Source organism: Jaculus jaculus, chromosome 1 (genome assembly GCF_020740685.1).
Source record: "Jaculus jaculus isolate mJacJac1 chromosome 1, mJacJac1.mat.Y.cur, whole genome shotgun sequence".
NCBI classification, from domain to species: domain Eukaryota; kingdom Metazoa; phylum Chordata; class Mammalia; order Rodentia; family Dipodidae; genus Jaculus; species Jaculus jaculus.
This window is the reverse complement of record NC_059102.1, coordinates 178,262,346-178,276,721: the sequence shown is the minus strand read 5'-3', so window position 1 is coordinate 178,276,721 and position 14,376 is coordinate 178,262,346. Positions and strand designations below refer to the sequence as shown.

The 14,376-nt window shown below is 46.5% G+C and overlaps 1 protein-coding gene across 2 annotated transcripts; it reads right to left on the bottom strand.

The window, feature by feature from the left end:
* Positions 1–961: 961 nt before the first annotated feature.
* On the bottom strand, positions 962–9,356 carry Psmc3 (proteasome 26S subunit, ATPase 3). Of its 2 annotated transcripts, none has more exons than XM_004657242.2 (12): positions 9,094–9,356; positions 8,799–8,882; positions 7,379–7,504; positions 5,768–5,872; positions 5,593–5,655; positions 5,235–5,372; positions 3,828–3,971; positions 3,563–3,711; positions 2,439–2,535; positions 2,120–2,265; positions 1,284–1,365; positions 962–1,132 (listed from the first exon to the last, which is right to left on the bottom strand). In XM_004657242.2, the coding sequence occupies exons 1-12, from the start codon at positions 9,166–9,168 to the stop codon at positions 1,022–1,024; spliced, it is 1,320 nt and encodes a 439-aa protein (XP_004657299.1). In that variant the 5' UTR covers positions 9,169–9,356; the 3' UTR covers positions 962–1,021. The 2 variants fall into 2 exon arrangements, with proteins under 2 accessions (XP_004657299.1, XP_044997860.1); XM_045141925.1 differs by lacking the exon at positions 9,094–9,356 and adding an exon at positions 8,964–8,990.
* Positions 9,357–14,376: the final 5,020 nt, after the last annotated feature.

Below are 14,376 nucleotides of genomic sequence, written 5' to 3'. Positions count from 1 at the left end.
GGAAGAGGTATGTCAAGTAGCTTGTTGTAATCATGTCTACTTGGGAAAAAGAGGTGGCTAAGGGATTTTGCCTCTTTTGGGCAAGAGCATCAAGTTCTTGTGTCATCTTTCAAAGTCCATTTGGGGCAAACAAAGCCACTGAGAAGACAGCTCAAAGCAAAGTTAACTAATGGCATTCTCAACCCTAGGTTTGAATCCCATTGGCCTAGTGAGGAAATCAGATCTATAAAACAGAGACATGGGCTGGAGAGATGATTTAGTGGTCAAGGTGCTTGCCTGTGAAGCCAAACTTGGTTCGATTCCCCAGGACCCACAATAGCCAGATGTACAAAGGGGTGCATGTATCTGGAGTTTGTTTGCAGTGGCTGAAAGCCCTGGCATGCCCATTCTCACTCTGTCTGTCTCTGCTTGCAAATAAATAAACAAAATTAAAAAAAAAAAAAAACAGGGACACCCTACAGTGGCTATTCTAATAAGTAGATAAGATTATACAGTAAGACCTGTATAGCACACAGCTAAAGAGCTAATGGGTGCCTATGGAGAAACAGGAGGCCTACAAAACAGGAAACTAGGGGGACATTTCAAGGAACAAAAACCTAAGCCCTGGCTTTACAAGGCAACAAGGACTAGGCTGAAGAGCCAAAATGCAAAACAGAAGATGTTGGCTTTTGTTTAGGCCCTTCCTTCTGAAAGTTAAGAGTCACAGCCTCTCAAAGCTCAGCAAGGTGGGGCAGAGAATGGGGCAGAGAGGGTTTAAGGAGACTTAGGGCAGTAGGAGGCCAGATGACTCCAGGCAACAGTTGTGCCCTGTACTGCCTCAGAGGGCTGAACCCTGGCAACTGGTCTGGGGCCCACAGCTGCCTCCAGGATTTCCAGGCTGCAACTCCTTGGGGAAAGGGCCTCCCAAATAGGACTCCATCTTCCACCCAGTGCCCAGGGAAGACAAGACAGGCGGCAGAAATCCAAACCACCTTTTATTACCAACATTAGCCAGCAGACTAGAGAACAGGCCAGAGGTGCCCTAGGCATAGTACTGCAAGTTGGCTTTCTTCTTGGCCTGCACCTCCAGGATGCCCTCCATGTAGTCCTCGTGGGTAAGCTCTGTGGCACCCCTGCGAAGTGCGATCATACCCTGGAGCCAGAACAGACAAAGTCTAAGGTGCCTCTTCATATACTAGGCTTGGGTCCCAGAAGCCAGGGTCTTCTTTGCCTCTTTCCCTGTCCTGTCCAAGGAAGGGGCAAGAAGACCGGAAACAACCCTCTCACCCCTCCTGACCACTTACCGCCTCCACACACACAGCCTTGCACTGGGCCCCATTGAAGTCATCAGTGCAACGCGCCAACTCCTCGTAATTCACATCAGGACTGGAAAAAGGACAGATCCACAGGTCTTAAGTTACTTATGTCCTAAAATGTCCCAAATAAGCAGTGACATTAACTGGAGGTAGGCATATCCTTTACCTCCATGACCTTTTCTTCTCAGTACAAGACAAGAGGGATGGCAGGTTAAACTAGGTTGTTTAAGGTATCTTGTGCTCCAGCCTTCTAGAATCTGCTATCTGAAACTCCAGGAACCAACTTAGTCTGAGGTAGGGGAGCAGGAGGTTACAAAGACAAAAGTATCACAATCCTGCAGAGCCCTGCACCAGCCAGCATAACACTGCTGATGCCACAGCTGTCTTATGAGCACTATGCTCAACTGTCCTAATTCTTCCCATGACCCCAAAAGTCAGAGCAATTATCCCAAGCCTCAAATAGTAAAACATCCTTGGAGGGTTAAGTTTCCCCTGAAGGATGTACAGATCTGAGCGCAGGTCATGTAACCTTGGCTAGATTTCCTCTGGCCATTTTGAGGCTGCGCCCAAAAGCTGAGTTGTGGAAGTCTATGTGCTCTAGATGGGTACTGGATGGGGTACAGGTGATTCTGAATAAGAGGATCCAGAACAAGGGTCTGGACCCCAACAAGACTACTTCAGGCAGCTAGGGAGAAATGGAGCCCAGCATATGGAACAGCTATGTGCATACACACCAAAGGAGAAGGCGGTCACACAGGCTGGAGCGGAGGCTGTGAGAGCTGATGGTACAAGACACTGGCTGCTCCCTCAAGTTCTCTGCTTACCTGACATTCATCTTCCGGGAGTGAATCTGCATGATTCTGGCCCGAGCCTCCTCATTGGGCATCGGGAACTCGATCTTGCGATCCAGGCGGCCTGAGCGGAGCAGGGCAGGGTCCAGAATATCCACCCTGTTAGTGGCTGCAATTACCTGAGGAGGGAAGAAGCAGCAATTCAGGAGCAGGGCCATCCACCCATGGGCATGGACATGGTCACAAAAGACAGGGGCAGGGGAGATGGTTACAGACAGAGCTCTAGCACTCACTAGCTGAGATCCGAGGCAGCCCTGGCCAGCACAATGCAAGCCTCATTTTCTTCACTCACCTTTACTTGTGTGTTGGGCTGGAAGCCATCGAGTTGGTTGAGAAGCTCCAGCATGGTCCGTTGCACCTCACGGTCACCAGCTTTCTCACTGTCAAAACTGCACAGGACATAAAACATCAGTGAGGTCATGACTTCAGCAGAGCTCTCTTTTCCACCCACTCCTGGGGACTAGAACAAAGGAAGGTGTCAGTAATAGTTGACTGTAGTGTTCACATCAGGGAGAGAGGCTCTTGGCATCAGATGCTAGGCTGAAGGTAAACAGTAAACAAAGAAAGCCAGAGCTAGAGTTGTGGCTCCGATCAATGTACAACTACAGAAGTGATGCTCAGAAATACTCAGGTTGGAGCCAGGCATGGTGGTGGATGCCTTTAATCCCAGCACTCGGGAGGCAGAAGTAGGAGGATCGCCGTGAGTTCAAAGCCAACCTGCGACTACATAGTGAACTCCAGGTCAGCCTGAGCTAGAGACCCTACCTTGAAAAAAAAGAAAACAGGTTTGGAGCACCAGGACCCCAGGCAGCCAGCCTGAAGAAGGGTCCCTGAAGCTCTAAACACTGGCAGGTCAACCACCCAGTAGTGAAGAGGACATTGAGGAGGGCATCCACATGATGAGAGCACACTGCAGATGGAGGGAGCAGGAACACATGGAGCTGACATTCACACAAGACCAGCATTCTTGCCAACAGGCAATGGGGCAGCCAGGAAAGGTTTTAAATAAGACTTTTCTGTGGGAGGGCGTACACATGTGACCAGATTTCTTGGCTTTGATTGACGTGTGTGTGTTTTGTGGATGTTGGTATGTATGGGGCACATGAGTGCAAGTGCCGTATACTTTGTGCACATGCATGTGGAGGCCAGAGTTCAGTGCTGGTTATCTTCCTCAACAGCTCTACATCTTATTTAGACAGGGTCTCTCACTAAACACAGAACAGCATTAATTCAGTTAGACTAGCTAGCCAACGAACCCCTACCACTTCCCAGCACCAGGATTATAGGCTCATGACAAAATGCCAAGCAATTTTCATGGGTTCTGGGGATATGAACTGAGGTTGTTATGTATGCATGGCAAACACTTTACTCACTGAGCCAAGTCCCCAGCCCCAGAGGGTCACCAGCACTCCTTACCGCTTGGTGCCAATGGCATCCAACTCATCAATGAAAATGATAGATGGTGCCTTCTCCTTGGCCAGAGCAAAGGCATCACGGACCAGTTTGGCACCATCTCCAATGAACATCTGCACCAGCTGGGGGCCAGCTAGCTTCAAGAATGTGGCCTGAGGGAGATGGGATAAGTAAGGCCAAAGGCCTAAGTCATTCCCCACCCCCACCCTCACCCCCGTTTTATACAACCTTAGCCCCACCCACCTCCTCAGTGCTCCCCATCACACACCTTGGTCTGTGCAGCACAGGCTCGGGCCAGCAATGTCTTTCCTGTACCAGGTGGCCCATACATCAGTACGCCCTTTGGGGGCTGGATCCCTAAATTCTCAAACTTCTCCTTGTGGTTCATGGGTAGGACAATGGCCTCCACCAGCTGTGAGGAAGAAGCCCTGGGTTGAGAATGAAGCTCTAAGGGAGCCCTCAGTGACTTCAACCTTAATCTGTACCCCTACTACTCCAATTCAGGGACATTCTTCCCCACATCAAGAGGACAGAGCTGGGCGTGCTTGCACATACCTGTAATATCAGCACTCGAGAGGCAGAGGTAGGAGGCTCACTGTGAGTTCGAGGCCAGTCTGAGACTAAGTAGTGAATTCCAGTCTAAACTACAGTGAGACCCTCCCTCAAAAAAAAAAAAAAAAAAAGGACAGGGAGAGTCCCCCCAAGAAGGCTGGCCAATAACCTCTGCAGGAATAGCAAGATAAAGCTGGGCGTGGTGGTGCACGCCTTTAATACCAGCACTTGGGAGGCAGAGGTAGGAGGATCACCAAAAGTTTGAGGACACCCTGAGAGTCTATAGTGAATTCCAGGTCAGCCTGGGCTAGAGTGAGACCCTACCTCAAAAAAAAAAAAAAAAAGCAAGATATTAGAAAAAAAGACATGAAGCCAGGCTAGAGGGATGGCTTAGCAGTTAAGGCCTTTGCCTGCAAAGCCAAAGGATCCCTGTTCGATTCTCCAGGACCCACGTAAGCCAGATGCACAAGGGAGCACATGCATCTGGAGTTTGTTTGCAGTGGCTGGAGGCCCTGGCATGCCCATTCTCTCTATCTGCCTCTTTTTCTCAAATAAATAAATTAATTAAATATATTAAAACAAAAAAGACATGAAGCCAAGAACAGAAGCTTGAATGCCAGTCCTGGCTCTAACTCTATCTTATTTATGATGATTTTCATTTTTTTGAGGTAGGATCTCCTTCTAGTCTAGGCTAACCTGAAACTCACGACAATCCTATTTCTGCCTCCCAAGTGCTGGGATTACAGGCATGCGACCCTGCACCTGACTTGATACATTTATTATTTGCAGAGAAGAAAGACAGAAAAATGGTAGGCCACAGCAAAGGAGCTCCAGATGCATGCACCACTCTGTGTGCATCTGACTTTACATGTATACTGGGAAGTCAAACAGGTCACCAGGCCTTGCAAGCAAGGCCCTTAACCACTTTGCCGTCTCTCCAGTCCCTGGCTCTAACTTTCTGTAGCCTTGGGCAAGTTGCTTAATCTGGAACCTATCTCCTATTATCACACAACCGTGTTCTCTTCCTCCCTACGCTGCTACTAGGATGAAAGGCACAGTAAAGGCATGCATTCTGGTCAAGGATGTGGAGAACCATGAAAGGCTTGTGAGATGCCTTCCTCACCTCTTGAATCTGCTTGTCCAGGCCCCCAATATCACTGTATTGTTCTGTGGGCCTCTCATCCACCTCCATGGCCTTCACTCGTGAGTCATACTCTGTAGGCAGGGTCTCCAGGATCAGATAGGAGTCTTTGTTCACACCCTGAGGACAGAGCATAGAGCATTCAGAATGACCCCAGCTCAAGGACTGCCCAAAAGGCTGGGGAATGGGTGTTCTACAGAAAGGAAAGCTGTAGGGTGGCACAATTCCAGAATCAAAGAGCAAGCACACAGGGTCCCTGACTCTCAGGCTGCTCTACCATAGTAAGAGCAATAGGGACCTGATACAGGGAAAGCCATGCCTGGACTTAGTCACCACTTACCACCAGGTCTCCTGGCTTCAGCTTTTCCGCATCCACCAACCCAATCACAGGCAGGAAGTATGTCTGTGGGAAAGAACACAGGTGCATTATAAGCTTCTGTCCTCACTGAAGCTCCCTGGTGTTGGCCCACATTCATTCCTCACCCTCCTCTTTTCTACTATTGAGCCAGCTTCACCTGTCGTGTGGAGGTTTTGATCACTGCACACTTGCCCTTCCGCTGTGAGTCCAGGTCAATATTGGCACCATCCTCCTCTTGGTCATTGGGATCAACATCTAATAGCTGAAAAGGGAAAAGGTTCAGCCACTTGAACTTCCAGAGAGTACAGAACTGCCTTGCCCAAGACCGTTCCCCACATTCACAAGCCCAACAGGCCTACCTCCTCCAACTAGCCTGAGTCTAGCAAAGATGCAGTTGATGCTTCTGTTTAGGGGCTGCTTTTATGCTCAAAGCTTATCTGTCCACAGAAGAACCATTAGGAAAGGAGACAGGTCAGGTGTGGTGGCACATGCCTTTAATCCCTGTACTCAGGAAGCAGAGGTAGGAGGATTGCAGAATGTTCAAGACCACCCTGAGACTACATAGTGAATTCCAGGTCTGCCTGGGCTACAGCGAGATCCTACCTCAAAAAACAAAGGAAAAATAAAGGAGACAGGAGCCTCCCAAGGCTTTTGCAGGCCTATGTCTAAGAAAGGGCCAAAGAGCCTGACATAGCATCACATCATATACACAAACACATGCGCGCACACACACATATATACAAAAATGAGTATATCCGTGTATGTCAAACACAGGTTAAAATAGCAGGGCATTTATATAGATTTTCAGTCTTCTAATAAAAGTAGACTGGATCCTTCCGGTTATTTGGGGGGAAAGTAGTTGCTTTTTTTTTTTTTCCTCTATTATGTCCAGTTTTGAGTGACTAGTATGGATGGGTTTTCTTGTTTTGCTAATTATTTGAGGCTTTTAACAAATAGTTCTAGAAAGAAGCTGTTGGAGAAAATACCTTTTTAGTCTGGATTTCTGCCCTGCTTAGATTTTTAAAAAGTATAAGCATGGATTGCCAATTCCACTTAATGTAAACAAAACTTTTTATACATAATATACATATATAATAACTTATTTTATCAGTCCAGGTTCAGAAACTTGTGGTAGGCCAGTTTCAGATAGTTTCATTTCACCTGTAAACTGTATCACTTTTACTGATAACTGTAATTTTCAAATGTATAATATGTTTACAGATGTGCCCTACATTTAGTCTGCCTTGTTCTTATTTTGATTTTTGTTGAGTCTCCTGCCTGCTTGCCAAAAGCTAGGATGCTTCAGGCCCATGTACAATTTAAAACAGAGGCATACTTGAGCTTTAAAGCATTGAACAAACTGGAAAATGCAACATACCACATGAAGTGAGAAAGTCTGTGTTTTTGTGTTTTTTCTTAAATAAAAATTTTCAAAAAGTTAAAAAAAAAAGAAAGAAAGGGCCAAAGAGAAGCCAGGTGTGGTGGTGGATGCCTTTAATCCCAGCACTTGGGAGGCAGAGGTAGGAGGAATGCCATGAGTTCGAGGCCACCCTGAGACTCCATAGTGAATTCCAGGTCAGCCTGAGCCAAAGTGAGACCCTACCTCGAAAAAACAAAAAAGAAAAAAAAAAAGAAAGGGCCAAAGAGGACTAACCCTAACACACAATGTAGCTTCTAAACTTGCACCCTCCCTACTTGTACTGGTGCCATCCCAAGCTGTCCCCAAGCCCTACTGATACCCCCTCTTCCCCTCCACATACACACACACCTCGATGACGTTGGAGACAAGGTATGGCAGGGTCTTGTTCACTTTGATTTTCTCACTGTTCTCTTTGATCTTGTCTTTCATGGCTTGGAGTTCATGGGTGACTCTTAAGACTTCGCTCTTCATGATCTGGAATGAGGAGAGGAAGTAAATGTTCAACCCTGGCTCAGCTTGCATTAGGCCCCTGTAATTAATAGGTCCAGGCTGCCCAGGAGACCTTCCTACATCAATTCAATCAGATTCAAGCTCAGCCTGCTTGTGCCCACATCAGGCAGAACTCAAGACAAGGGGCTAGTTTGAAAACCAGCTGATGAAGATGTGGTATAGGGCTGGGTACTTTTTCATAGGAAGGACCCTTTCTGAGCCTGTTTCCTTATCTGTAAAATGAAAATTATTTTTTTCCATTAATTTTCTTTTATTAGTTTTCTATTCAGCAAATACAGGCAGTTTGGTACCATAAATGTGTAGCCCAGGCTGGCCTCGAACTCCTGATCCTCCTGCCTCTGCCTCTTCAGCAAATTCCTACCAGCGTGCACCACCACCACCACCAGCGAAAATTAATTTTTTAATGGATTTGTTTTTAAATTTTATTTTTATTTATTTGAGAGTGACAGACAGACAAAGAGGTAGATAGAGAATGGGCACACCAGGGCCTCCAGACACTACAAACGAACTCCAGATGCATGCACCACCTTGTGCATCTGGCTAATGTGGGCCCTGGGGAATCAAGCCTCTAACCAGAGTCCACAGGCAAGTGCTTTAACCGCTAAGCCATCTCTTTAGCTCTTAGTTTTTTATTTGTTAGAGAAAATGAAAGAGCATACGCCAGGGCCTCTTGCCAGTGCAACCAAAATCCAGATGCATGTGCCACTTTGTGTATCAGGTTTTATGTGGGCACTGGGGAATCAACCTCAGACAGGCAAGCTTTGCAAGCACATGCTTCTTTAACCTGCTGAGCAATTTCTGCAGCCACAGAGGTGCTCAGGTTTGCTTGCAAACCTGTTAGCCTAGGTTCAATTTCATGGTACCCAGGAAAGCCAAATGCATAAAGTGGTGCATGCTTTTGGAGTTTGTTTGCAGCCAAGAAGAGGCATTCACTCTCTCTGCTTCCAAATAAAACTAGTAATACATAAGGGAATTTTCTGTTGTTTTGGTGTAAGTTCTTGTGACTGTTTAGCTCAGGCAGGGCTGTGTAAATATTAAGAACAATACTGAAAAGACTTGTTTGGGAAAGGAGATGTGACAACTCCTCATCTTGGGCCTGGTTCCCAATCATTCTATTTCTTCTCTGTCTTTTAAAGATTTTGATTTTTTCTTATTGTGGTCCCAGGGGGAAATCACGGGCCCCTTGCCTCCTGCAGGGAAGTGCAAAGAAGTAAGTTCAGTGGGAGGTCCCCCGCCTGCACCGGAAGCCTGTGCCCACCTTGATCTCGCTGTCCAGCAGCCGTGTACGCTGGATAATCTCTTCTGTGGACATCTTGAGCACCTCCTCCCCGATACCATCTTGCTGTTTAAAAAAATACATATTCGCTTTACCACATTCCCAGCCTGTTTCCCTTCCCCAAGTGCAGGATGAAGCAGTCAGGACCTCTGCCCACATGCCAAGCGGCCTTCTTCCCGGTCCCCAGAGACCTCGACTCCTGGCTTCTTCCTCCCCTCCTGCCAAGGGCATCTCCCCTGTGGCCCCGACTCCGGGACCCGGTTCTCTCCGCGCCCACCTCTGCCTCATCCCACACCGTCGCCATCTTCTCCTGCCGAGTCACTGGACTCTCCGGTGTCGGCAGCAGATTCATTTTCGGAGAGAAAAGGCCCAAGAACAGACTGCGCAGGAGTCCCGGCGGAAGATGAATGCCGCGCCTCTTCGCGCCCTTTCTTAACGAGTGGCGAACTTCCCCAGCAAACGTTGATTCTAGACAGAACCCGCCCGGCCCCCGGCCCAGCGAATCTGCCGTTTGGTCTTCAAGAACCAAGGCCGGAACGCGAAGCCCGCCCCCAACGCTTGCTGGCCGCTCCGCTTGCCGTAGGCAGTGAGAAGCGGGACTACTATTGGCCAGTGAGCATGGGGGCGGTTCCGGGCCGGGTGTGAGACCGGAAGGGGCGGGAGCAAGGCGGCAGCCGCGGGGTCGCTCGGGAAATGCAGTTTTAACCTGCATGGTAAGTGGAGAGGCCCCCGTAGAGGGGCGGGGCGGCTAGGTAAGATTTGCACAGTCATTGCCTCCACAGCCTTCAGCATCTTGTAGCAGTGTGCAAAGGACTAGAACAATGGGGGGTGTCAGTTTAGGCTGCATTTTTTTTTTTTTTCGAGGTAGGGTCTCACTGTAGCTCAGGCTGACCTGGAATTCACTATGTAGTCTCAGGGTGGCCTCGAACTCATGGTGATCCTCATACCTCTGCCTTCTGAGTGCTGGGATTAAAGGCATGTGCCACCAGGCCGGGCTAGGCTGTGTTTTTACAAGCTGTTATTCGTCTCCTGGAGGCAGGGTCTCACTCTACCCCAGGCTGACCTGGAATTCACTCAGTAGTTCCTGCTTTGGCGATGTTCCTTCCTCAGGCTCCCGACTGCTTGGGGTTAAAGGCGAGCTCCACCACGCCTGGCACAAGTTATTAAATATAAATGGCAATGCCGACTTAGTGAAGAAACATTAACTAGTTTTTGTTGTTGTTGTTTTTGTTTTGTTGTCTCGCTCTAGCCCAGGCTGACCTGGAATTCTCTATGTAGTCTCAGGGTGGTCTTGAACTCACGGCGATCTTCCTACATCTGCCTCCCTAGTGCTGGGATTAAAGACGTGCGGCACCACTCCTGGCTCAGTTTTATTTTATTTTATTTTATTTTACTTTATTTTATTGGTCTTTCAAGATAGGGTCTCATTCTATCTCAGGCTGAGCTGGAATTCACTATGTTGTCTCAGGGTGGCCTTGAACTCATTTCTATCCTCCTACCTCTGCCTCCCCAGTGCTGCTGGGATTAATGGCATGTGCCACCACGCCCAGCTGATATATATATATATCTACAGAGTGTCAGTTCAGTTGGAATGAGACTCTACCACACATACACACTTTTGGTTAGAGAAGTTTTTTCTTTTCAGAAAATGGTGGCCACTGAGGAAATCCAAAACTCATAAAAGTGCTGAGAAAAGACAGTGGTGTGTACAACACTAAGTATGGTATCTCTATCACACCTGCCAAGGCTCAGAGACCATTGTGGAAGAGGTGGTAGAAAGAATTTAATATAGCAGGACATGGTGGTGTGCACCTTTAATCCCAGCACTCAGCAGGGCCCTGGGTTCAATTCCCCAGCACCCACATAGAGTCAGAGGCACAAGGTGATGCATGTATCTGGAGTTTATTTGCAGTAGCTGGAGGCCCTGGCACACACCCATTTTCTCTCCCTGACTCTGTGCTTCTCTCTCTAATAAAAGAAATATACATATATGTGTATGTATGTGTATGTGTGTGTATATATATTATATATATATATATATAATATGTGTGTGTGTGTATATATATATATATATATATATATATATATATATATATATATATATATTAGTTTTTCAAAGTAGGGCTTCACTCTTGCTCAGGCTGACCTGGAATTCACTACATAGTCTCCACAGTCTCAGGGTGGCCTCAAACTCACAGCTATCCTCCTTATCTCCCGAGTGCTGGGATTAAAGGCATGTGCCACCATGCCTGGCTAAAAATATTTTTAAATTTTTAAGAGTCTGCTAGGTGTAGTGGCGCTCACCTTTAATCCCAGCACTCGGGTAGCAGAGGTAGGAGGATTGCCATGAATTTGAGGACACCCTCAAATTCACCATAGTGAATTCCAGGTCAGCCTGGGCCAGACTGAGACCCTACCTCGAAAAACCAAAAATAAATAAATAAATTAATTAATTAATTAATTAATTAAAATAAAATAAATAAAATAAAGTCTAAGGAAGAGGAGGACTGCTTTGCAATACTGTTCATACACTAAGTGGCTGTGGCACTCATGACCTGACAGTAGCTTGTACAATACCTGCATAGTACAAGAAAAAAAAAAAAGTGATGCTATGAAATAGAAGAGGGGACTCGGGAGATGGTCGGCAGCAAAGCGAAAGGACACAGGTTCTGGGTGGCAGAGGTAAGATCGCCAAGAGTCTGAGGCCACCCTGAGACTACAGAGTGAATTCCAGGTCAGCCTGAACTAAAGTAAGACTCTACCTTGAAAAACCAAAAAAAAAAAAAAAAAAAAAAAGCCAAAACCAAAAGCTAAAGACCCAGGTTCAACTCTCCAGGACCCACATAAAGCCAGATGCACAAGGTGATGTGCCTATGTCTGGCACTCATTTGTAGTGGCTGAGGCCCTGGTGTGCCCACTCTCTATCTGCTTCTCCCTCTGTCTTTCAAATAAATAAATAAAAATTGAAAGCCAGGCCCAGGCTAGGGGTGGTGGCTCATACCTTTAATCCCAGCACTTGGGAAGCAGAAGTAGGAGGATCACCATGAGTTTGAGGCTACCCTGAGACTACTAGTGAATTCCAAGTCAGCCTGGACTAGAGTGAAAGCCTACCTTAAAAAACCAAAATAAGGGCTGGAGAGATGGCTTAGCAGTTAAGCACTTGCCTGTGAAGCCTACCTAAGGACCCCAGTTCGAGGCTCGATTCCCCAGGAACCACGTTAGCCAGATGCATAAGGGGGCACACAAGTCTGGAGTTCGTTTGCAATGGCTGGAGGCCCTGGCGCACCCATTCTTTCTCTCTTTCTCTGACTCTTAATCTGTCTGTCTGTTGCTCTCAAATAAATAATTAAAAATAGCTGGGCAAAGTGGTGCATGCCTTTAATCTCAGCACTCGGGAGGCAGAGGCAGGAGGATCACCGTGAGTTTGAGGCCACCCTAAGACTCCATAGTGAATTCCAGATCAGTCTAGCCTAGAGTGACCCCACCTCGAAAAAGCAAAAAATAATTAAAAAAAATAAGTAAATAAATGCCGGGTGCGGTGGTGACACAGCACCTTTAATCCCAGGAGGCAGAAGTAGGAGCATCATTGTGAGTTCGAGACCACCCTGACTATATAGTGAATTCCAGGTCAGCCTGGGCTAGAGTGAGACCTGGAAAAAAAATACTCTGTTTTAAAAATCTTAAATACACAAAAAGTTGAATAAAAAATGATGAAAACCTCTACGTCTTTCTTGTAGAATTACCAATTTAATAACATTTTGCCACATTTACTTTTGCTCTCTGTATGAACATATCCCCCCCCCTGCCATTTCAAAATAAGTTAATTTTTTTTAATTTTTATTAACATTTTTCATGATTATAAAATATATCCCATTGTAATTCCCTCCCTCCCCACCCCCACACTTTCCCATTTGAAATTCCATTCTCCATCATATTACCTCCCCATTACAATCATTGTAATTACATATATACAATATCAACCTATTAAGTATCCTCCTCCCTTCCTTTCTCTACCCTTTATGTCTCCTTTTTACCTTACTGGCCTCTGCTACTAAGTATTTTCATTCTCACGCAGAAGCCCAACAAAATAAGTTAAATTTCATGTCACCTTACCCTATTTCTATGTGTCCCTTTAAGAACAAAGATATTGTCATGTGTAGCTATAATATTATGCAGTAAAATACATGTTCATACTTAGGAGGATACAATAAAACCTAATGTCCAGTCCTTATTACAAGAATTCAGCTGTCCATGACACATTCCTCTATTTAACAAAGTATCAAGTGAAGGCTCATATATTACATTTAGTTGTAACATCTCTAATCTCTAGTCTTTTTTGTTTTTTGGTTTTTTGAGGTAGGGTCTCACTGTAGCCCAGGCTGACCTAGAATTTTCTATGTAGTCTCAGGGTGGCCTTGAACTCACAGATATCCTCTTACCTCTGCCTCCCAAGTGCTGGGATGAAAGGTGCGTGCCACCACTCCCAGCTCTCACTTTTTTTTTTTAATTATTTATTTATTTATTTGAGAGCGACAGACACAGAGAGAAAGACAGATAGAGGGAGAGAGAGAGAATGGGCACACCAGGGCTTCCAGCCTCTGCAAACGGACTCTAGATGCGTGCGCCCCCTTGTGCATCTAGCTAACGTGGGACCTGGGGAACCGAGCCTCGAACCGGGGTCCTTAGGCTTCACAGGCAAGCGCTTAACCGCTAAGCCATCTCTCCAGCCCTCACTTTTTTTATTCCTGTATTTTATTTATTTATTTGAGAGAGAGGGGCAGATAGAGAATTGGGCACACCAGGAACTCTAGCCACTGCAAATGAACCACTTTGTGCATCTGGCTTACATGGGTACTGGAGAACTGAACCTGGTCTTAGGCTTTGCAGGCAAGTGCCTTAACCATCCTCTCAGCCCCCACTTTTTTTTTTTCACTCTAGCCCAGGCTGACCTGGAATTCACTATGTAGTCTCAGGGTGGCCTCGAACTCACAGCAATCCTCCTACCTCTGCTTCCTGAGTGCTGGGATTAAAGGCATGCACCACCATGCCTAGTCCTATTTTTTTTTTTTTTTTTTTTGTGAGGTAGGGTCTCACTCTGGCCCAGACTGACCTGGAATTCACTATGGAGTCTCAGGGTGGCCTTGAACTTACAACAATCCTTCTACCTCTGCCTCCCGAGTGCTGGGATTAAAGGCGTGCACCACCATGCCCGGCTTAGTCCCATTTAAAAAAAATATATATTTATTTGCAAGGAGAGAGAGGAGAGGGAGAGAGAGAAAGAATGGGAATGTCTGCAGCTACTGCAAACAAACTTCAGATGTTTGTACCACTTTGTGCATCTGGCCTTACATGGATACTAGGGAATTGAACCTCCATCCTTTGGCTTTGCAGGCAAGCACTTTAACTGCTGAGCCATCTCTGTAACCCTGTCCTCTTTTTTTGGCCAGTTGGGGCAATGTTTCGAGGTAGGGTTTCACTCTAGCCTAGGGTAACCTGGGATTCATTATGTAGTCTCAGCCAGGCCTCAAACTCATGGCAATTTTCCTACCTCTGCCTCCTA